Source organism: Nannospalax galili, unplaced genomic scaffold (assembly GCF_000622305.1).
Source record: "Nannospalax galili isolate Female #2095 unplaced genomic scaffold, S.galili_v1.0 scaffold30, whole genome shotgun sequence".
Taxonomy (NCBI): Eukaryota; Metazoa; Chordata; class Mammalia; order Rodentia; family Spalacidae; genus Nannospalax; species Nannospalax galili.
The window spans coordinates 166,968-191,169 of record NW_008329127.1 but is presented as its reverse complement, the minus strand read 5'-3'; the positions used below and the strand labels follow the sequence as shown (position 1 = coordinate 191,169).

At 41.7% G+C, this 24,202-nt stretch overlaps 1 protein-coding gene across 5 annotated transcripts in view; it reads right to left on the bottom strand.

Annotated features, from left to right (window-relative positions):
* Positions 1 to 24,202, bottom strand: part of Dtnbp1 (dystrobrevin binding protein 1) — a 129,585-nt gene that overhangs the window by 83,967 nt on the left and 21,416 nt on the right. For 3 of the 5 annotated variants that reach the window (XM_008831372.3, XM_029562593.1, XM_017797664.2), the window contains 3 exons: positions 21,667 to 21,727; positions 16,506 to 16,638; positions 3,390 to 3,522 (listed from right to left, as the gene is read on the bottom strand). In XM_008831372.3, coding sequence (XP_008829594.1) covers positions 3,390 to 3,522; positions 16,506 to 16,638; positions 21,667 to 21,727 — 327 coding nt within the window. Of the gene's footprint in view, positions 1 to 3,389; positions 3,523 to 9,866; positions 9,906 to 16,505; positions 16,639 to 21,666; positions 21,728 to 24,202 lie in introns of all 5 variants that reach the window. The other 2 variants (XM_029562592.1, XM_029562591.1) reach the window with 1 other exon arrangement.

Sequence of the window (24,202 nt, the reverse complement as noted above, 5' to 3'; positions counted from 1 at the left end):
TTAGGCAGATGCAAACTGCTTTGACATTTCTTAATATTTTATGTAGATGTTTTGAGTATTAACAATATCTGCCTGATAATTTTTTAAGATGTAGTCTTAAAAAGGCAAAGTATTGGGGCTGGAGAGATGGCTCAGCAGTATTAAGAATGCTGACTGTTCTTGCAGGAGACCCAGGTTTGAATCCCAGCACCCACATGGCAGCTAACAACTGTCCATAACTCCAGGTCCAGAGGATCCGACAGCCTCTTCTGTCCTCCGCGGGCACTGCACGACAGGGGTACACTTACATGCAGGCATAACACTCGTACACATAAAATAAAAATAATTTTAAAAAAATGTCAAAGTATTAGTTCATTTAAATTTCTCACCCTTTAAACTTCAAACCCAAATGCATAGGTTTAAAAAAGGTTGCAACACTTTATATGAAGTTCATGCTATCCTTGAGAAATAGGAAGATTTTAAATTTAGCCTATTAGAATATTAAATACCTACAGATTTCAAGTTACTGATTACAACTTATATACTGTATTCAATTAGTATACAGTACTTTATACATCTTAGTAGTACTAAAAATATGTCTATCATTTCTAAATTCATTACACAGATGTAATTTTAAAATCTCTCAAACACTAGTGCTAGTTAGTTTTTGTCAACCTGACAAACTAGAGTACTTACAAAGAGGGAAACTCAACTGAGAAACTGCCACCGTCTGATTGGCCTGTAGCCATGTCTGTGAGGCATTTTCTTAATTGCTAATTGATGTAGGAGGGCCCAGCACATGTGAGCAGTGTCATCCCTGGGCAGGTGGGCCTCAGTTGTGTAAGAAAAGTAGCAAGCCAGTTGGTAAGCAGCACTCCTCCATAATCTCTGCTTCGGTTCTCTCGAGTTCCTGCCCTAAGTTCCTGCCCTGACTTTTCTCAATGATGGACTGTCACTTGAAGTGTAAGATGCAATAAATCCTTTCCTCTCCAAGTTGCTTTTAGTCAAGTGTTTTATCACAACAATAGAAAGTAAACTCAAACACTAGTCAAGAAAATTCTAGATTAAGCAAAGTTTTACAAGAGGTCCAAAGTAAATGAATGGCTGCATGAAGAACACTGTTAGAAATCAACAAACTAGGAAAAACTTGGGGGTTTCTGATTCTAAGGGCAATGTTATTTCTACACACAGTTCTTTCTCTAACAGCAGGAGATACTCTGCCATTGCAAAGATACGAAAGGCATTAAGAATAACGCAGCATTTTTTGGCTTTTAAATTACAGACAATGCTATTTTCCAAACATTGTTTCATCTTACAGCATAAATCATAACGTATTACAAGTTATCTAAGTCATTGGGACATAAGGAAAAGCATAATGAATAAATTAATTTCATAGCTCCAGATATCATTCTTTCTTTTCTATCTAATCATGCTAACTTATCAAACCCTGAAATTTGATCTTCTGTATTAGTGTCATATTTTTGGATCAATTTTCAACCTGTATTGATGGAGGAAAAAAAAAATCACAATGTTCATATAATTCTTATATCCCAATAGCTAAAAACAGCAGTAATGAAAATTTGGAGTACTGATCTATTTAGTTACACACAATACTGTAAACCAGTGCTGGCTACCACCACCAGAATATTTACCGGTGTCGGACATTATTCCCAAGCACCTTGCTAACACAACCCTGTAAGATATTATTAGCCCATTTTACAAACGGGAAACTACCCTCTAAGGTCATATGACCAGTATCCAAACTGTAAAATCTTCAAAATTCCAAGGTTTTTTGAAACTCAAGTTGTATCAAAAATGAACTTTCTTTCATGATTAACTTCTTCACAAGAGAATATTTACCTACTTTTAACTTTAAAATCAGAGAACAGGCTAACTAACTCTCATCTCTCGCTCTATTGCCTTCCTCTAGCATACCTGCTTGGTAAAGTCCTAGGTCATGAGGCTGCCCACTCATGGCCAAGTCTTCTGATGAGGACTCCAATTTTTAGTTTTGTTTTGTTTTGGGTTTTTTTTTGGTCTTTTTGAGACAGGGTCTCCTTGTAGCCCCAGCTGTCCTGGAACTATGTAGACCAGGCTGGCCTTGAACTCACAGAGATCTGTCTGCCTCTGCCTCCCAAGTGCTGGGATTAAAGATGTGCACCACCACGCCCGGTGAGGACTCCACTCTTAATGCTGTCATCTACCCTCTTATGATCTGAGGCCAAATGGAATTATCAGAAACCACCTTCCACGAGGAATCACATGCTTATACAACAGAACAATGTGACCCATGCAGCTCTTTCATGTATAGCCTGTGCACCTTGCACAGCACTCAAAATGTGGCCCCTCAACCACCCACATTCAGCATCACTAGGGAAGGTGATTTAGGCAACACCATCAGAATGAACTTTGGACAGCCCTCATCAACAATGGGAGTCCAGAAATCTGAATTTGCAATTCTTTCCCCAGATGACTCTTAGGCTCACCAACACTTAGGAAACATTCCTATGGATACATGGGCAGATGGAGAACTTAGCTACCTTACCATCACTTGAGAAAATTTTAACAGCAATGTGAAAATCTGCCACTCCCCCACACTCGATGTTTTTCTGAACCTCCAATCTGAGAGTTCTGAGGCCTGGTCCATTATTCTTCTCACTAGAAATCAGTGACACTGAGACTAAGATTATCTGCTTACAGTCCCATATTTAGTAGCTGAGATTCAGATCTATCCAGCCATTCTCTACAGCCTGGGCTCAGGTTCCTTCCCTCTGATTCCACTGTTAAATGTGAGAAGAGAAAAAAGGGAAGAGCAGCTCAGTCACCTGCCACTGGAGAAAACAGGCCAGGATTCCTCTCCACTGACAGCTTTGCCCTCAGGTCTGCTTTACAGAACTTTGAGGATATGGAGCCTTGTTGGAGAAGTATGTGATTGGGGGCAGGCTTTGAGAGTTTATAGCCTTGCCCCATTTGCATCTACTCTCTCTGCTTCCTGCATGTGAAGATGTCATCTCTCAGCTTCCTGCTTTGGCCATCTATGCCTCCCCTGATTCTATGACTCTCCCTCTGGAAGCATAAGCCAAAATAAGCTCCTCTTCAAGGTGCCTTGGCCATGGTATTTTATCATAGCAACTAAAGGTAACTAATACACAAATTTAATAGAGAAAAAAATTTAAAAAGAGTATCAGGTTGGGCTAGAGAGATGGCTCAGAGGTTAAGAGCACTTGCTGCTCTTCTAGAGGACCAGGAGTCAGTTGCCAGCACCCACATCAGACAGTTTACAACTGCCTGTAACTCCAGCTCCAAGGGCACTCACACGTATGAATAAAAATAAATTTTAAAAAAGAGTATTCTATAAAGCAATGTAGAAAACAGAGATTAAGATATTACAGCCAGATTTGCAAACTCACCTCCTACTTCTCCGGAGAGTCTCCAGGCACTGGGACTGCACACGTTTATGTCTTTCTAACTCACACTGCCCACACAAATCCTCCAGATGCAGCAGGTGATTTTCTACTTCTTCAAAACTCTCCTCTAAATGAACTAAAAGTATATAACACAAAAAGAAAAAAAAAAAGTCAAGTCTGAATCAGTGATCAAGGAGAAAAGGAAATGTCCAAAAGGCAAAAGTGTAAATTACTTGAGATTGCCCTGTGCTTGCTTAATATTTCTTACTGAACTTTCTTGAGGCAAAATTAAACACACTGACCAACATCAAAACGTCCTTCACTTATCTTCTTGAGTATATTTCAAACATTTTCCAGACATGTATTTTAAAATTACCTTAAATACTTTATTACTAGACTGATGAAGCCTCTTAATTAATGCTATCTCCCCATGACCCATATACCACACACGAACCAGTTTCCACATAATGAGAAGACAGCAAAATGCAATTAGTACAAATTATGCCACCATGATATTTGTAATTCCAAGTCACTTTAGCATCTGTTTTGTCCCTGGCACATTACACACATAAATTTTTGCCCAGAAGGTATTACAAATACTTAGTAAGCTGAGGTTACTAAGCCAGTCAGTGGTTTGGGGGTTAGGGGGAGACTCAGCTCTTCCTGCCCATTGATTAATGTTGTACTAGTCTCCTGTTCACAAAACTCTGCAACTTTATCGGGATATGGAGAATATCTAGTCAAAAGATTCACTAAAAATATTCAAGTCCAAAGTCTTGAAAAACAAGTGCAAGGGTCTTGCCCAAAGCCAGGGAAGGACGAGGGAAACCCAAGTTGAGTCTTTCACACTACGATGGCCAGCTGATAGGATGCTTAGTAAAGCGCTTCAGTTGCAGGAGCAAAGGACTGCTGATCTTCTACAACATAAGTTTTAGAGGTCAAAGACTTTAGAACTCAAACAGCCTCATAATCATTTAGTGACTGCTTACTGGCATATGCCAGTCACAGGAACCCCAGGATGAAAAGACAGGCATTGTGCTCAAGGAGATCACAGCAGCGGAAGGAACACTCAAGTGGCAGCACAGCCTGAGAGGGCCGGGCATAATGGGAGCTCAAGGGAGCATCATCTAGCAGAGCGAGGGGCAGAGATGAAAGCTGGAGGGAGACACCACAGTCAGGACATGAGTGACCCTTTCTCTCAAGGGATCTTAAGTCTAATATCTTATATGGAACATAACTTACAGGCACATGAGTTTGTCAGGGAAAGAATGAAAACTTCATTGATACTGTGATCTATTAGATCCATTATCCATGTTTACATAGCGACTGATACAGGTCAATAAAATTATTCATTCTAAATGACTATTTTTGTTGCTTTTCTCATTGCTGTGACCAAGCACCTCAAAGAAACAACACAGAGGAGGAGAGGTTTACTTTGGTTCCCTGTTTAAGAAGACAGACTCCATTGTGGTGACAGAGACAGTCTCAAATGTAGAGGTGGGGGCTTGTGCTCGTCACATCTCAAGGCATCTGGAAGAGGAGCATGTGGCTGGAAGCAGGGTCACAGAATAACCCCTAAAAGCCCTCTCAGTTCACCACCTCTGGTGCCATGTCCCAAAGGTTCCATAGCCTTTCAAAACAGTGCCACCAAATGAAGACTTAATGTTTAAACACATGAGCCTGTGAGGGACATTTCACACTCAAATCAAAGTCTGAGGAACACTAGGAATCTCATAGCTCAGGAAAGCAGAGCAGAGACAAGCTAGTTGTCCAACCTGCCAACTCAGGCTCACCATTTAAGCTGCAATAGATTCCTTCACTTATCTGCTAGATTTTCAAAGACTTTCTACACTAGTTCTCAGAGCATCTAGGTTAGGGGCAATTCCTCGAATTCCAATTTGTGATTCTAGATTAAGATACAAATTTTGCCCGTCTTTAAATAATCTTTGTTTAAGCCAAAGGTTATTAAATCTGGAAGCAATTACATTTTCTGATACCCTAAATTTTAACTCTTCTACATAGCTGGGCTTATATAAAAACAAACAAAAAAACCTCCCTTTTCTTTTTGGCAGGCAAAGGCTTTAAAGACATGAATTTTCGCAGAAAACAGAATTTTACTGCACAGTGCAAATGTGACTGGCAAGAGCTTTGCAGCTCTGCTCAGATACTGCAGGTGCTGCCTTTCCTCATGGTCGTGTGTCACCACAAACCACGGGCACTCTGAGACCATGGGGCATGCTGAGAAAGGCTAGTAACACAGCGCACAATAGCTTAACTCCACCAGGGTCACGGTAAAGCTGCTAATACATGGGATTATGGAATGCTTAAATGAAACAGCCTACAAAAATCTAAGATTTTAAATCAATGAATAATTACAGCTTTGCCTTAAGAATGTTACAAATGGCAACACGTTATATTAATCACAATTTCCATTAGTTCTTATTTTATTAAATGGAAAAATGAGACGAGGAGACTCAGCCTGGATGTTCTACAAGCAGTAAGCAGCAATATTCACCTCTTCTCTAGCTTGACAGGGTCTTAAAGCATACAAAACCATATCAAAGCTAATAGAATTACTTAGAGGCTTCACTGTGGTGGTAAGAACTAAATTACAATGAACATGAAACCCATTTAACACTAAGCAACTTCAGTGTAATACATGTTCTCTTTGCACATGAGGACTGATTCAGAGCAGGGCACTAAAGTACAAGTTTGTAAGCCCAGCTCTGCCCTTCACATGTGAGCTACAATGTGACACCTCAACTGTGGAGAGAGGACTAAAAACAAACATCTTGCAAAGCTGTCAAAAGGATGATGTGAGCCAAAGTACCTAAACTTAGTGCTAAAACAATTTTGAGTATCAAAATGCAAAGGAAACTGTAAGGGTTAGCTAAGTTTTATAAAGTCATTTAAAACTAACCTTGTTAGGGGCAGGAGATATGGCTCAGTGGTCAAGAGCACTGGCTGCTCTTGCAGAGGTCCCGGGTTCAATTCCCAGCACCCACATGATGGCTAACAACCATCTGTAACTCTAGTTCCAGAGGATATAACACTCTCTTCTGACCTCCTCAGGCACTGCACAGTATGGGTGCACTTACATACATGTAGCAGGCATTACACTCACACACATAAAAATAAATTAAAAACAAAACAAAACAAAACTTAGGCATGGTGACATGCATCTGTAATCCCAGCCCTGAAGAGGCTAAGGCAGGAAGATGGTTCCAATATGAGGACAGTGTGAGTTACATCCCAAATTTAAGGCAAGCTTGAGCTAACTAGCTAGAAGAGCTTCTGGGCACGGTGGCACAGGACTGCAATCCCTGCAGCTGGGAAGTGGAAAAGGCAGGAGGCTGAGGAATTCAAGACCAGCCTCACCAAACACAAACAAAAGAGCTTTTTTGACCACTAATGATCATGATTAATGGATTACAATATGGACATATGGATTGAAATAGATAAAATATTAAGAACATTTCCTTTCTTTCCTGGTAAACTCCAGGCTATGTTCTTAGACTCAAGACCCCCCCACCTTTTTTTTTTTTGGTCTTTTTGAGACAGGGTCTCCCTGTAGCTCAGCTGGCCTTGAACTCAGAGATCCACCTGCCTCTGCCTCCCATGTGCTGGGATTAAAGGCATGTACTACCATGCCTGGCCTCAAATTCTTTAAAACATTTTATTTTCATTGCTTGAGGTTGGAGGGGAATTCTCACAACAGATGAAATGTATATTTGTTGATGATATTGTGTCTCATGGTTATTAAAAAATACAAAGTTGGAAGATATTGGAAGGATATGGGAATAAAGATATTTTACCAAGAAGGATTTATGAATGAGGATTAGGATGGCTGGATACATAAAATATAATATAAAAAATAAAAATAAATAAATTATTTTATTTTCATTTTTAATTATGTGTATGTGTGTGTCTATATATGGGTATGTGCACTTGAGTGCTGGCACCCGGGAGGCCAGAGGCATTGTAATCCCCTGGAACTAGAGTTACGATTGTCAGGCACCTGAGATGATGGTGGTCGAGAATCGAACTCAGGTTCTTGGAAGAGCAGCAAGTGCTCCTAACTGCTGAGACCTCACCAGCCCCAGCTGATTTTTTTTTTTTTTTTTAAGATAATAACGGGGAAAAGTTACACCACATTGGAAAATGCATGTTTGTTTTAACTTTTATCTGTACAGATGGTAATCTCCATTTAGATTACAGCACTGTTGGTTGCCTACAAGTTAGAGGCCAGGCACCTGAACGAGCTGACGTTAGGCAGGCCAATTAAGTTCCATGGACAGAATCCTGTTACAGGCACAAACTATACTTGCATTCTTCTGTTAATGGCATGGGCCAGGTGAAAACATGTGAGCAGTTTAGTACCTACCATCTTGGAAAACTAACAAGAAAAGAACAGCCTCTGAACAGGCCAGCAGCAGCAAGTCCTTGTGAGGAAGTGCAATCTAAAAATGCTGGAGCGGTCAGTGGTCCCTTTAGTGCTAACCATCAAATCTTTATGTTCTCCCCCTTAAAAAGCTTCAAAGACTCCCAAGTCTCTTCATAATCAAGTTGAGCTCTTTAACTTAGCTTATGGGGTTACAACTTCTGCTCACAATCTACTGTTACAATCTCACCAGAATCCTTCACACACTCTACCTTACAGCAAAACAGGCCCACTCTTGACTTCATGAAGAGCTCCCCCGTCCCCCACCACCTGCTTGCCTAGCCTGTGGCTCAGGTGCTTCTAATGGCCCCTAGCTTCCTCCCTCCCTTTCCTATCCCCAATGTCACGTCAAGACTCCATGCTAGCCCTGCCTCCAGACCACAGGTATGCTCGTGCCTCTGTGCTTCCACAGACTTCCAAACCTCAAAAAGCTCATCTCTGGCTAACATGCTATAGCTAATTTGTTTCCTCAAATCTCTCAGCAGTCAGTCAGGCCTTAAGGCGGAAGACTGCATCCTTGTCTCTTTGTACTTCCCAAGAGCTAGTCTGAATTCAATAAAGATTGAATTCTGGTGGCAAGAGTGACTATTACTCTACATTGTAAAATAATCACCAAAAAAATAAATCCATGATTCATGTTCATCTAATTTAAATATTAAGAATGTACAACAGCCGGGAGCAGTAGCATATACCTTTAATCCCAGCACTTGGGAAGCAGAGGCAGGCAGATCTCTAAGTTCCAGGCCAGCCTGGTCTACACAGTGAGTTCCAGGACCGCTGGAGTTACAAGGAGACCCTGTCTCAAAAAGGCAAAAAAGAAAAAAGAAAAATATATGCCAAATTTTGTAAAAATAGAAGAACTCACTCAAATAGGAACCTCTGTTACTTGACTTAGGAAGCATTAAGCAGTATGATGCTGCTTTTATCAATGCAATGAACTTGCCCACATGATCTTAAGCTGAAGAGAAGAAGCGATGGGGATTTTCCATTTTAGCTCTTCACTGTGTCTGGTTTACTAAGGCGGCCTCACGCAGCCCAGGTGGCCTCTGACTCACTAAGCAGCTGAGGATGATCTTAAACTCCTGATACTTCTACCTTCCAAGTGCTGGAATTACAGGTGTGTACCACCACACCCAACTCTGCATTTTTACTCTTTACAAGTTTGAAATCAGCAATAAAATACAGAAGACAAATATTAAGTTTCCAATCTTTTTCTATTAAAAACTTTAGAGTACATACACACAATATATATTCCAAATGCTTATATTAAATTTAATTGACAAATTTAATGACCCTACCACCTGCTCTGTTCATTTTCTGTTAGAAACCCAGTTGCACATGTAAGTAAATTTGGTAACCAACTTAGAATGTATGCACATAAAACACTAGCAGGCCTCCACAGAACAAAGTATATCTTTACCAGGAACTCAAGCCTCATCATTTTGTTTGCTATAACAGCACAAGTCTCTAAATGATTGGGGGAAAAGATAGGTGGAATTTTACTGTGAAAAGTCACTTAGGACTGTGTGACAGCTGTGCAAGAAAGAGCTCCACAAATCTCCAATCATCTCAGAGGAAGAGCAATTCCACCTAGCGTTTTTCTTCATGCCATTTTCTTCAAGTAGATGTTATCTGTAATGCGGCCATGACACATGAAGCATCAAACAGCACACATAGTGAGTTTCTTCCTAATAAAAGTAATTAGCCCATCGGAACAAAGATAGCTTCTTTTGCTGCAAGCCCACAGGTCCCAGAGACCAGGTACTACAAGATGGCAAGACTCTTCAAATACTTATGTCACATTTTATGTACTAAGGTAATGACGGCATGATAATAAGGAAACTTTAAGAGGTTCATTAACTTGCAGAAGTTGCTATGGAACAAATGACATCCATGTAGTAGACTAAAAAGGTGTTGAAAGAGTTAGCATACGCTTTGGAGGGACTAACCTCAGAAAGTAACCTAAACAAGATAAACTTGAAATGTCAGACTCCACGCTAGCCCTGCCTCTCCAGACCATAGGGGGAGGAAACACTTACCAGCTATGGCAGTCTCCCTGCTAGATGTTCCCTCAAACTCTGTATAGAGATAGCAACACAATAATGGATCAGGTTAGATCCCATTAAAAGAAACACAGAAACTTGGTATATGGCTGCCACTCCACAACATCACTGTTTTATTTTAGAATTAACAGAAATTTCTGCTCTTGATGAAGAAACAATCTTTTCAAATAGGTCATACATAATTAAAGAAAGAAAACACAAGACAAAAAGACACTGGCAGTTTAAACTGATAAAGGACTAGAATTAGACTACCATCTAGTGGAAATTGAAGAGAACTCAATATAGTACTTTTTCTGAGGCGAAGTCTCACTCTAGTCCACACTGAACTGAAACTCACTCTGTTGCCCAGGCTGGCCTGCAACTTAAGGGGATCCTTTTACCTCAGCCTTCCAAATACTCAGATTACAGGCATGAAACACCAAGCCTGGCAATGGCAATAGCACTTTACAAAGACATACCTCCCAGTTCTATGATAAAAAGTACTGTGTTACCACGTAACAAACACAGACTCTGGATAAAAATATTCCATTTCATCCTTACAAACATAGTTCAATGTGCAGACTATTACACTGTTCATCTTGCTACATTGAGATGAATCTGTTACTTTATTTAAGAAATATTTTATTTTTATCTTTTATGTGTGTAAGTGTATTGACTGCATGTATGTTAGTGCACCTGTGTTGTGCAGTGCCCACAGAGGTCAGAAGAGAATGTTGGATCCCCTGGAACTGGAGTTACAGTCAGTTGTTAGCTGCCATGTGGGTACTGGGAACCAAACGTGGATCCTCTGCAAAAGCAGCCAGTGCTCTTAACAGCTGAGCTGTCTCTCCAGTCCCTTATTATTTTTATATGTATGGGTGTATTGCTTGCATGTTGGTAGATGCACCTGTGTTGTGCAGTGCCCTCTGAGGTCAGAAGAGGGCGTTGGATCCCCTGGAACTGGAGTTACAGACGGTAAACTGCCATGTGGGTGCTGGGAATCAAATCCAGTTCCTCTGCAAGAGCACCAAGTCTCTTAACTGTTGAGCCATCTCCTCAGGCCCTGAATCTTTATTTTTTTAGAAACAGGCTCTCATATTGTCTAGGCTAGCCTCAAACTTGCAATGTAGCCAAAGTTGACCTCATGAACTTCTTATTCTCTTGCCTCTAGCTCCCAAGTGCTGAGATTATATTGTATACCACCCTGCCCAGTTTATGCAATACTAGGGATAGAACTCAGGACTTCATGCATGCCCTTATCATACATTTAATGATCATGTTTTAGGTAAACTAAACAGTATGCATCTTTTGCTAAGGAAAACGGTTTTATAAATTTGCCAAGGCTAGAGGACCTTCTAGTAGAATGTCAGTTCCTTCCTGAAAAATACACAACCTTCTTTCACAGAGCCTAGAAACAACACCTGGCTCACAACAGATGCTTGGTACATACTAGGCACTGTGCTAAGTGATTGGACATTTGTCATTCCATTCAATTCTTCAGTTACTCTATGAAGCAGGTACAGTTGCTCCTCAGTGTCCTTGAGAGGCTGGTTCCAATACCTCCACAGCTATCAAAATCCTTGGATGCACCAGCCCCTTATATATAGTGGCACAGAATTTGCATATATCTTACATTCATCTTTTCATATGCTTTAAATCATTTCTCTATCATTTAAAATGTTATGTGACTAGTGTACCATCCTGTTTAGGGGATGACAAGATAACTGTACACATGTGTAATATGGATAATTTCTGGTGACTATTTTCTCCCTGCAGTTGGCTGTACAAATAGGGAGGGTCACTTGTACTCTGATCCCCATTTGCAGACAGAAAATTAAAATTTGGAGCATTTAAGAAACCTACAGGAACTGAGTCTCTAGAACAGAAAGACAATCTCAGAATGGAGAGTTCATATTCGTTTTTCACTTTCCAACATACTTTTATTATTTCTTTCTTAAATTATAGTACTTGCCAGTAACTATCAATTAAACAGGTTTTTGTAGGCTAGATGGACATGCCATTAAAAAAAAAAAAAATGAATGGATTACCTTTTGTTACTCAATTCCTGAAGAGCTAGGTTTCCAGGACTCATATTTATTAAGCCATAGTATATCATAGCTAAAAGCATCATCAACGGTCTAAACTGCTCACATAAAATAAATCCCTTACTCTTTAATAAGGACAGACCCTCCAAAGAGCAAGCCTGGGTCATTGAGAGAATAACTGGATATGGTATTAGATGTGACAGGGTCAGGATAAAAAAAAAAAAAAAAACCTCAAAGCTGGGGACTGGAGACATGGTTCAGTGGTTAAGAGCACTGGCTGCTCTTGCAGAGGACCCGGGTTCAATTCCCAGTACCCACATGGCTGCTCAACCACCCATAACTCCAGTTCCAGGGGAATCTGACACCCTCCTCTGACCTCCACAGCACTACATGACATGGGTGCACTTACACACATGCAGGCAATACGCTCATGCACATAAAATAAAGATAATAAAATATTTTTAAAAATCAAAATTGGGTTGAGGAGATAGCTCAGTAAAGAGCTTGCTGCACAAGCCTGGAGACCAGTCTCCAGGACCCACTTAAAATAGTCAGACACTGCAGTCCCTACCTGTAATCCCAGCACTGCTTCAGGGAATGAGGCAGGGAGCAGAGAATCCATGAAGTTCGAAGGCCAGCTAGCCAAGCATATGCAGCAGCAAACAAAGACTCTGCCTCTGACAAGGTAGAAAAGTGAAGACCCACTCCAAGGTTGTCCTCTGACTTCCATACGCACACTATAGCGCGCACACACACACACACACACACACACACACACACACACACACACCTGCACTCAAACATATGAACATGCAGGCACAGGCATACACACAAATTTTTTTTTAATGTTTAAAATCAGTTACTATTTTCTTCTAAGTTGCTTTTATTGTGTATTATTGCTTGAGTTAAGCCTTGTGAGATTATGTCAAAGTACTAGGTTATGACAGGAAATATTTTGAGGTTATCAAAAAAGAAATTCAATAGTATATGAATTAACATTTGAAACACTAAGCACTTCTAATATTTAAACATGATGCTCAAACTCATTGAGTATTAGTTTCTAAAGTGCACTAACGATACAGATGTTTTTAACACTTACTCCACTAAATCTGGCTTCACAATGTCTATTCTATCAGCACGACCCTACAAAATTTAAGGTGCTAAAATTCCAGACCATCTTTCTTTGACCATGTTCCAGGTCAACATATTTCTGTTTTACAGTTATTCACTATTTTTTGTGTGTGCTTTTGTTTTGTTGAGACACGGTCTCACTTTGTAGCCCAGGCTGACCTAGAACTCACTTTGTAGCCTAGGCTGGCCTCTTACTAGTGGTGATCATTCCTCAGCTTCTCAGTCATTCATTGTTAAATGTAAATACCAGGAAAGTAATAGCAATAAGTTAAACTTCTAACACGTCTTTCAAATGCTGATGAGCAATTCAAATTAACAATATATTATTTCAAAAGAACTATCTAGACTTTAACTATATTCTAAGCAAACTGATTCAAACAGATTAGAAATGACTATCTGTCCAAAATACTATCTCAGAGGATTTTGTAGGGTTTTTTCTTAAATTATTCGTTGTGTTTTGTTTTTTGCTGATAGTGACAAATGTTATCAAATTTGTAGAAAGAATTCTAATGAACAATTGGGAAGCCATCCAAATCAATTAAGAAGCCAAACTCAGCTCCTACAAAGGTATCACTGTATCACTATATCACTAAAACTCAAACCTGGGGCCAGTGAGATGGCTTAGCAGGTAATTCATTTGCTGTGCAAGCCTGACAACCTGAGTTCAGTCCCTAGAACCCACATAAAGATGAAAGGCAACAACTAACTCCACAAGATGTCCTCTGACCTCCACACATGTGAGATGGTGCGCACACACACACACACACACACACACAAAATAATTTTTTAAAAAACATTTAAATCAAACTTGGGGCTGGAGAGATGACTCTGCAATTAAGAGTACTTGCTTCTCTTCCAGAGAGCTGGAGTTTGGTTCCCAGCATCCACATTGGGTGGCTCACAACCATCAGAATTATAGCTCTAGTGGATCAACACCCTCTTCTGGCCTCTGCAGGCACCAGCACACGTGTACACGCACATACATAAACATAAATAACCTGAAAAAATAAACTTTACTGAGAATATTGGACTTTTTTTTTTTTTTTGGTGTTTTTTAGACAGGGTCTTGCTGTAGCCCTAGCTGGCCTGTAGCTCACCATGTAGACCAGGCTGGCCTTGAACTCAGAGATCTGCCTGCCTCTGCTTCCCAAGTGCTAGGATTAAAGGAGTACACCACCACACCCAACAACTTTTTGTTTTTTAGATTTATTATTTTTTTTATGTGTATATACATCAGGACTGGTGCCCATGGAGGTCAGAAGAGGGTGTCAGGTCCTGTGGAACTGAAGTTATAAACAGTTATGAGTCACTGGGAAGTGAACTTGGGTCCTCTGCAAGAGCACCAAGTGCTCTTAACTGCTAAGCCATTTCTCCTGCCCCAATACTAGACTCTTAATTGAAAATGAAAACACAGCATACATTTTTTAATTATTTTTTGACCTATTTTTTATTTGTCTGAGTGTACTGCCTGTATGTGTGTAACTGCACCTGTGTCATGCAATGCCAATGGAGGTCAGAGAAGGGCATTGGAGCCCCTGGAACTGGAGTTATAAACAGTTGTTAGCTGCCATGTGGGTGCTGGGAATTGAACCTGGGTTCTCTGCAAGAGCAATCAGTATTCTTAACCACTGAGCCGCCTCTCCAAACCCCTTATTTTAATTATCTTTTAAAATTTAAGTGTATGAGTTTTGCCTGCATGTAAGTGAACCCAGGTCAGGCAATAGCTACAGAGGCCAGAAGGGGGCATCTGATCCCTAGAACCAGAGTTATGGACGGTTGTTAGCTGCCGCGTGAGTGCTCTGATCCAGATCTTGGTCCTCTCCAAGAGCAGCCAGTGCTCTTAACTGCTGAGTCATCTCCAGCCCCAAAACTGTATTTTACGAAAGATGTAGGCTGCATTTCCTAAATGAAATTAACTATGAAAATAATAATTGTGGCAAAATATACGCATTTAATAGAGTGGTATTAAGTAAAGAACAAATACAAAGAAAATCTCTCAGTTGAGGAAAAACAAGTTGATAAAATTCATCCAAATGAAAGCAAAAACAAACTTCCACAAAATTTAAATGCAGCCAAACAGGTATGGCAACTTAACTGGACTTGACTGAAGAGTTTGAAAAATAACATCCTATAAGACACTCTCTAAGCAGTTCAAATTTTAAAAGCAGCAACTTCCAGAGTATATACTTCAGTCAGAACAAAGTAACACTAAATCTTTTTTTTTTTTTTTTTCTTTTTTTGGTCTTTTTGAGACAGGGTCTCAGTGTAGCCCCAGCTGTCCTGGATTCACTATGGAGACCAGGCTGGCCTCAAACTCAGAGATTTGCCTGCCTCTGCCTCCTGAGTGCTGGGATTAAAGGGATGCGCCACCACACCAGGCTAAAATCTTTCTATTTTCTATTTACACTTTTAAGAGACCTAATGTTTTGTACAAAGACAGTGCTGAGTCACTTTAAGACTCCATAGGGCTGAGGAGATGGCTTGGTCAGTACAAACACAAGGATCTTCACTGGATCCCCTGTAAAAAGGCAAGTGGGCTGGCATGCTCATAATCCCAGGACTGGAGAGGTGGAAATAGGTAGATTCCTGGGGCTCACTGGCTGGCCAATTAGTGAGCATCAGGTCCCACTGAGAGACCCTGTCTCAAAAAACACAAAATAAGAGGGTTGAAGAGATGGCTCAGCACTTAAGAGCACTGGCAGCTAACCCCTTCCCTCCCCTGACACACATGCTGGCTACTCTTGCAAAGGACCTGGGTTTTGGTTCCCAGCACCTCATGAAGTTCTAGGGGGTCCGATGTATGACATGGACGCACTTACACACAGGCAAAACACTGATAACACATTAAAAAAATAAGTAAAAAATAATTAAAAACAAAAACCAAGATGGGGGGGTGCTGAAGAGATGGCTCAGCAGTTAAGAGCACTCGCTACTCTTGAAGAGGACAGGGGTTCAATTTCCAGAACCCACATGGCTGTTAACAACTGTTCATAACTCCAGTTCCAGGGGAATCCAATGCCCTCTTCTGAATTCTGCAGGCACTGCACGACACAGGTGCACTTACATACATGCAGGCAATACACTCATACACAAAATAAAAATTTTTTAAATCCCAAGGTGAACAGCTCCCAAGGAACACCACCCCAGGCTGACCTCTGGCCTCCACATGCACAAACACCTGTACACCCCCAAACACGTATGCAGACATGCCCACACAGGCACACAGAGAAACAAAACAAAAATTAAGTTTCCTCAGTTGACCTGAAGCACAAAGTATTAGTGGTAAATTTTAGAAATCATTTCTACATGTTTTCTATATAATCAAAGTATGAAATTAACAAGAATGAATTTTTTTAATGTTAAATTAATGAATTCACAAAAAGTTCTGAAATGGCACCAAGTCCTGCTGAAACTGTTTTCACTCCTGAGAGTGCTGTTCAGATAGAAGCACTATACTTACCCAGGTTTGCCATCATGGAGTCCAAGTCTGCAAGGAGACCTGGCAGCTGCTGGAGCTGCTCCTGGAGCTCTGTCAGGCTAGTCCTCTTCTTCTCCCAGTAGGCAGACAGCATGACCACCTCACTGTCCACCAGCTGCAAACAGACCAGGAAGCAAAGGGAAATTACAGTTAGCATGTAAGATGGGGACAATGTGTCTTCAGCAATCCTCTATGAAGTACAGATGAGAGTATATGCTCCTGATGACTAAAGTTGTTTCTGTTCAAAGTTAACCAACTTAATATTCAGTAAAGGAAACCTCGAATTATTGCTGTACCAGAGCATCTTAAACCAAAGAAGAGAAAACTTTAATATGAGATGAGAAGTTACTTCTAAGTATACTTGGTTTTTAAGGAAACTGTTCATTTGAAAATTCAAACCTAGGGGGAAAAAAGGAAAAAATAAAATGACCACTGAAAATCAAAAAGAAGCCTGGTGTGGTGATGCATGCCTTTAATCCCAGCACTTGGGAGGCAAAGGCAGGTAGAGTAAGTTAGAGGCCAGCCTGATCTACAGAGTGAGTTCCAGGCCAGCTAGGGCTACAGGGAGACCCTGTCACAAAAACACAAAAACAAAAAACACAACAACAAATCCAAGACATAATTTACAGGTAATCACTTGCTTTACAAAAGCAATTTTTATAAAAGTTCCCTAATGTATTTGAACATTCTATGATCAACTTACATTTAAACAGAGCATTTCTTACATAAAGTAAGGTAAATGGTACAGTACATGAGAAATTACTGAAGCAACTGATCAATTCTACAAGAGAAATTAAAGGATTTAAGTTAACAAGGAAGGAACAAGACGTAAAAGGTCCTAGTAACAGGTCTGAGAGCTCCCAGACAGCCTGTGATGAGTCTAACGTTTCCTGGAGACTAGAAAGATGACGGCAGACATTAGTTTCTCCTAGACATTCTGTTTGGGTCTTAACCTGATAGAGAAAAAGACCAAAAATAAGATGGAGGAGCAAGGACAGGTTAGCTTTTAAAAACAAACCAAAAATAAGCTAGGTAAGAAATATTTTCTGAACAAGAAAGATAAAGACTGCAGAATCTACTATAAACAAAAGTAAACATGCTTGAATTATATGAAAAATAAGTTCACAGTTAAATTATTCTTTAAGATAGGACAGTGTGCACTTCCTAAGACTAAGATTCTTCAAGAGGCAGAAGCTGAATATAACTGATACTATAATCTTAATAAATAGTTAAGAATTCAGAGGACCCCAAAAACAATAAAGGCCATTGCCAGTAATGTTCGCTGTACCCCAGAAGTGGATGGAAAAGCCCTATTGCTGAAGACACTGAATGATGTGAGCGTGGGAGAGGGAGAGATCAAGCTTAGATTAAGCTGGAAACTCCCTGTCTCTGCATGGGTGGCTTTTACAGTGCCAAAAGGCAACATGCAGATGACTGGGGGAGAGTAGTCCCCTATAATTCTCCTCAACGACAGACCCCATGTGTTGCACTACCAACATACCAAACAAGATGTTCCTGCTGGTGCAATAGTGGAGCATATAGTGTATGTACAACCAGCAAATTTTTGATTGGATATAATGCCTGCTCCTAGGGATGGAACACACATCTGGTACCGTAGACCCAGCCAACTCCCTGTGGCAGGGGAGGATATAGGTCCCAGTGGGAAGTCACTGCAATTGCTTTGTTAGATAGAAGTGATGCACCTGTTAAAGTACCAACCAAGCATTTGTGTTTACTTCCATAGGTTATTATAGCAGTCACTGTTTAGATATTCCTGTTTCTTGCTGTGTATGTTTTTATAGTAGATGGAATCCCACTCAAACTGGCCAACAGCCCATGGGAAACAGACAATGCAGAGACCTGAAAGTTTAGTGCCTTGCCACAACAGGAGGAAGATCATCCCACACCTACCATCCCCTCCAAGGCTCAGGGACTTCTGTGGAAGAGGTTGGCAGAAAGAATGTAAGAGCTGGAGGAAGGGGTAGAGTGCTAACTGGCAAGCTATAGTCACACCTCCTTCCCACGCTCATCAAGGAGTAGGGATGGTCAGTTACCCCTCCCACTCAGGAATCAGTTGGCCTTAGCTACATGTAGCAGGAGGGGCAAAAGATATATAAGCCAAGAACACCAAGAGGCACTGCTCACCATTTTGTGGGGCTGTCAGGAGGTCACAGGATCTATATTTGAGTGTGGACTTCTACGGCACAGGCATAAATGTGGGTTGGAAATGGGGATCTGCACCCACAAAATTCATTTCTAATATTCAAGCAATTTCCACTGACTAACTTGTTAGGTCTATTATTAGGCACTGAAACCACAACCAAAAACATAGGAGAAAATAAAACTGTCCTCTTAAGACATTTTAGTGGCAGGTTTCTCAAATTATCTTAGCTTCAGACTTAAAAAAGCAGAAACAAAAGATTCACAGAGCAGACTTGAGAATAAATGGACTATTTTGCCTGGTACATGGCATTATCTTTTTTAAAGCTTTCTAAACCTTAGTTTATTAGGTAACTTGAAAAGTCTAGAATAAATTTTAGATACTGACCATTTCTTACCAAAAACTAAAGTACGATTTAGATATTAAAGCTTAACAATGGTTTAATTCACGTCTTCTACAGAACCAAACAGTATATTCTTAATGTAGAACGTTAAGAAATACACACAGAAAGAACATAGCCGAATGCACTAAAACATTTTCATCAAAGAATAAGAAGCTGAGTGCCAGGCGTGGTGGCACACGCCTTTAATCCCAGCACTCAGGAGGTAGAGGCAGGCAGATCTCTGAGTTCAAGGGCCAGCCTGGTCTACATAGCAAGTTCCAGCCCAGATGGGGCTACAGGGAGACCCTGTCTCAAAGTTACCAAAAAAAAGGAAAGAATGAGAAGCTGAACCAACTCAGTAATCAATACTAATACACTGGACATTTGCTAAGGGCCATGCTCTAAGTAACTGATATATTATCTCATTTAAACCATACAGCAACAACCTTGTGTGTTCCCCAAAGGCTCACATGCTTAAAAGCTTATGTGGGGTAGTTGAGAGATAGTGGAACATTTCATACGTGAGGCTGAGTAGGAGGAAGTTAAATCACTGTGGGCATGCCCTTGAAGGGGGTATCAGGATCCTAGGTCCGTTCTCTTGGCTTTATGCTTCCTGGGTACGAGATGAACATAGCTCCTCTACCCACTACTCCCTAGTGGAATACAATGCCTCATTTTCACCACAGGCCTAAAGGCAACAGGGCCAAGTAACCATGGAGCAAAACTGTGAGCCAAGATAAATCTCCTTACTAAGCTGATTTCGGGTATTTTGTCACAACACTGAAAACTGATTAACATAGTCTAAAACTCCAGTTAGGTTTGGTCCAAACAAGTTTGTTTGGGAAGCAGCATAAATGGTGTTTGATACCATTTTACAGATGAAGAAAACTAAGGGACTAAGTTATTTGCCCAAGATCAAAATATGTTAGATTGTTCAAAGATGAGAAACAGGATTCCTAACACTCACTTTTGTTTGCTTTCTACCCCAGGTACAGGAAGCATACCCTGAGCACAGGGAAGTGAACAGCTCACTCAGCTGACTTGCACATCAGACTGCTGAACAAAACCATGAATCTCAACAAGTTCAATTCAAAAGCAAGCCAAATATTTCACAGCAGCAGGAATTAAAAGCAAAACACTAGAAGTTACGTTTCAGAAAGCCACCCTGGAAGTAACCTTAAGTCACTATTGACTATTCACTTGAAGACTGCTGAAAACAAATGTGTGAAAATGATCTCTCCAACAAGACTCAATTGTCCATAAGTATACCTTCCCTGTAAGGTTGATGCTGTTTAATTAGAAGCTGCTAAAGAAATAGGATCAGGTCTAACAAACACTTAAGTTTAACACTAGTAAAAAAGATACTCATTTACAAACGTCTCAATGACATATTACTGAGAGATTTTAATTTTATGTTTTTGATACAGTCTTTTATTTATTATTGTTTACTTGAATGTATTGTGCGTATTGCCTGCATGAGTGTGGTGCACCCGTGTCATGTAACACCCACGAAGGTCAGAAGAGGGCGTGAGAGCCCCGGGACTGGAATTATGGACAGTTTGCTACCATGTGGGTACCAGAAATCAAAACTGGGTCCTCTACAAGAGCAGCCAGTGCTCTTAACCACTGAGCCATCTCTCCAGCCCCGACAGTCTTATTTTGTATAGCTCAGACTAGCCTGGAACTCACTATATAGCTGATAGCTAAGGCTGCCCTCAAGCTTACAGCTTACAGCAGTCCTCCTTCAGCCTCTCTTGTACTGGGAGTACAAGTACATGCCCTACAACTAAGTTTAATTGTCATCTTCAAAGCTGGGCATCATCGAGGGTCATCTTGGCTTCTGCAAATGAAACTTTGGATGGCTTATTTTCTGTGTTGGTGGAGAGAGTCTAAACTAATCTGTGAGACTCTTTGGGGCCTAGGTGTAGACTCTGATCTGAAGCAGACTTGAGTGGTATATCAAAGGATACCCACGTGTGAGTCATTTCCTAACTAAGGGGCTACATGGTCATGTGGGAAACTTAACTCAGAACCCTACACTCTTGGGAAGGCAAACCATGGTAACAAATTCAGAAAAGGAAATGAGTCACGCCAACGTGCTACTAAGAGGGACAGGTTTCCTTTTTCCGAGTTTAACCTTTCACCAGAGGATGTAGCCACTTCACAGGTCAAGGAGCAGGAAACAGGCATCTCCACCCAGTCTGCAGGGCAAAACCCCCAAAACGCTTCTGCTTTAGGCTTTGGCTCTAGATTCCTGTTCTTCTTCTTGATTTCAGTTCCTCCTTTTCTCCCTTCATATTTCCCTTAATTTTATAAGCTTAATGCATGTTAAAGAATATATACATGTATACATACAACTTGTGTTTTGTAAGTAAAATCCTTCACTGCCTTCATACCAGCCTTTAAGACTAACCACCTTTACACTATGTAATGAATAACAATTCTTCCATTGCTCTAAGAACACTTGCTGCTCAGTACTGTATGTGGTTCCAGCCTTTTCTTTCAACACAGTAAACAGACCTTTTACTTTGGCTGTGAAACTAGCATCTAACACTGAAAAGGAAAGTTTACCAGAAGAATAAGATTAGCAAATTCTTTACCTCTCCAGCATTTGCACATTCTTTGGCTCTTCTGTGAAGTGCAGCCCATGTGTCCTCATACCTAAAAACAACAAACTCAAAATGTCAACACTGAGAAGAAATACATCTACAGGTGAGTCTATAATATATCATGGTTCTAGAGAGGAGCTGAAAAACAAATGGACGTTAACAAGGGCATGGAAACCAACTTCAAAAGGAAAATAAATACTCAAGAGACCCTAAGCACATAAATAATTGAATTTAAAAATAGAAACGATAGGGTCCCACCCTCACCTCCCTCTGTTTCTCTGGGCTGCATAGCCCACCAGCCTCTTTCCTGGATGCCTGGGTTGACCTCTCAGCCCAGGGCCACCACTGCTTCCTGATCCCTTGCATCCAGACGGACCCAGTTTCTTCTTGAGGTCCCTAGGAGCCCTCTAGGCCTGGTCCTGCCCTCACCTCCCTCTGCTTCCCTGGGCCTGGACTTCCCACCAGCCTGTCTCTGGGGTAAGTCCTTTGCACCCTCCGCCCCTTGACTCCCCCAGCCTCATTCACCCTGCCATCTCCCCTACCCATCTCTCCTCCTGGCCTGGGTCCTGTCCCATTCCTTGTCTTGGTGCCCCAGACACCGGGGGAACCACCACTGCTTCCTGATCCTTTACATCCAGATGAACCCAGTTCCTTCTCACTGTTCCCAGGAGCTCTCTGAGCCTGACCCTGCCCTCACCTCCCTCTGCTTACCTGGGCTGCACAGACCACCAGCCTCTTTCCCAGAGGCCAGGGCTGATACCTCAGCTCTGAACCACCATTGCTTCCTGATCCCTTGCATCCAAACAAACCCAGTTCCTCCCCCCAGGCTCCAGGAACCTGATGGGCCTGGTTCCGCCCTCAACTCCCTCTGCTTCTCTGGGCCTGCACAACCCACCAGCTCTCTCCTGGGTAAGTCCATGACCCCCTCCAACGCCTTGAATCCCCCCTCATTCACCCTCCCATCTTCCCCGCCCATCTCTCCTCCTAGCCTGGGTCCTGTCCCATTGCTTGTCTTGGTGCCCCAGACACCTGGGGAACAACCACTGCTTCCTGATCCTTTGCATCCTGACAAACCCAGGTCCTTCTTGGGTCCCCAGGAGCCCTCTGGGCCTGGTCCCACCCTCACCTCCCTTTGCTTCCCTGGGTTGCACAACCCACCAGCCTCCTTCCTAGACACCTGAGCTGACCTCTCCGCCAGAGGCCACAACTGCTTCCTGATCCCTTGCATCCGGATGGATCCAGTTTTTTCTTGAGGTCCCCAGGGGCCATCTGGGCCTGGTCCCAGCCTTACCTCCCTCTGCTTCCCTGGGCTGCACAACCCGCCAGCCTCTTTCCTGGACGCCAGGGCTGACCTTTCAGCTTCCTGATCCTTTGCAGTCCTCAGGAGCCCTTGGGGACGCTTCCCACCCCCATCTCCCTTTGCATCTCTGGGTAGCACGGCCACCAGCTGCCCTAGACGAGCATATTTCCTGGGCCTGGCTCCCAGGCCAATCCAACCCCCAAATTCCTGAGGCCAAAATCTTTCGTGGAGGAATTCAGACCTTGGGGAAAAGCCTGAGAGCATCTGATCCTCATCTGACTTGGGCCTCTGTGGGAACTTCTGAAGACAAAAGCAATCTGGCCACACCAATATAAAATCAAGAGGGAACCAGAAGCTTAGAGGAACCAGCTTCTCATTCCCAAAAAGTAAACCACAAAGACACATAAAGTTCACAAAAAGAAGCAGACCTAAACTTGAAGGCTCAAGTCTCACACAAGAATCAGAAACTACGAAAGAAATTCACATCACAATCACAGAGAAAAAAATAACATGAAAAACCAAACTAACATATCCCCACCAAATACCAATAGCCCTCTAGAGGAGTACAATGAGAACCCCTGTGCTGGTTAGTTTTGTGTCAACTTGACACAAGTGGGTTGAGGGAGCCTCAAGTGGGGAATTTCCTCTATTAGAGTGGCCTTTGGCCATGTCTGAGGAGCATCTTCTTGATGAGTGATGTGGGAGGGCCCAGCCCATTGTGGGTGGTGCCACCCCTGGGCAGGTGGGCCTGTGTTGCATAAGAAGACAGGCTGAGCAGGGGCCAGGAAACAAGCCAGTAAGCAGTGTTCCTCCATGGCCTGTGCTCCAGCTCCTGCCTCCAGGTTCCTGCCCTGAGTTCCTACCCTGGGCTCCTTGATGAACTGTGACCAGGTAGATATAAGATAAATAAACCCTTTTCTCCCCAAGTTGGTAGTGGTCAGAGTATTTTGTCACAGCAATGAAGAAACAAACCAGAACAACCCCCTAGAGATAATGCAAGACACGGAATACAAAAGAACAATAATAAACATGATAAAAGATTTCATAGAATTTAAAGAACACACAAACAAATCAAAGAACTGAAGGGAGATAGATAGGGATAAGCTTCTGAATGGAATCAGAAGAGTTAGAAATATTGAAGAATACTAAGGCTGAAATGAAGAAGGAAGTGAAACACTCAGTAAGTCAATTAGAAATGACATGAGAGAGCCTCACCAATAGGATGAA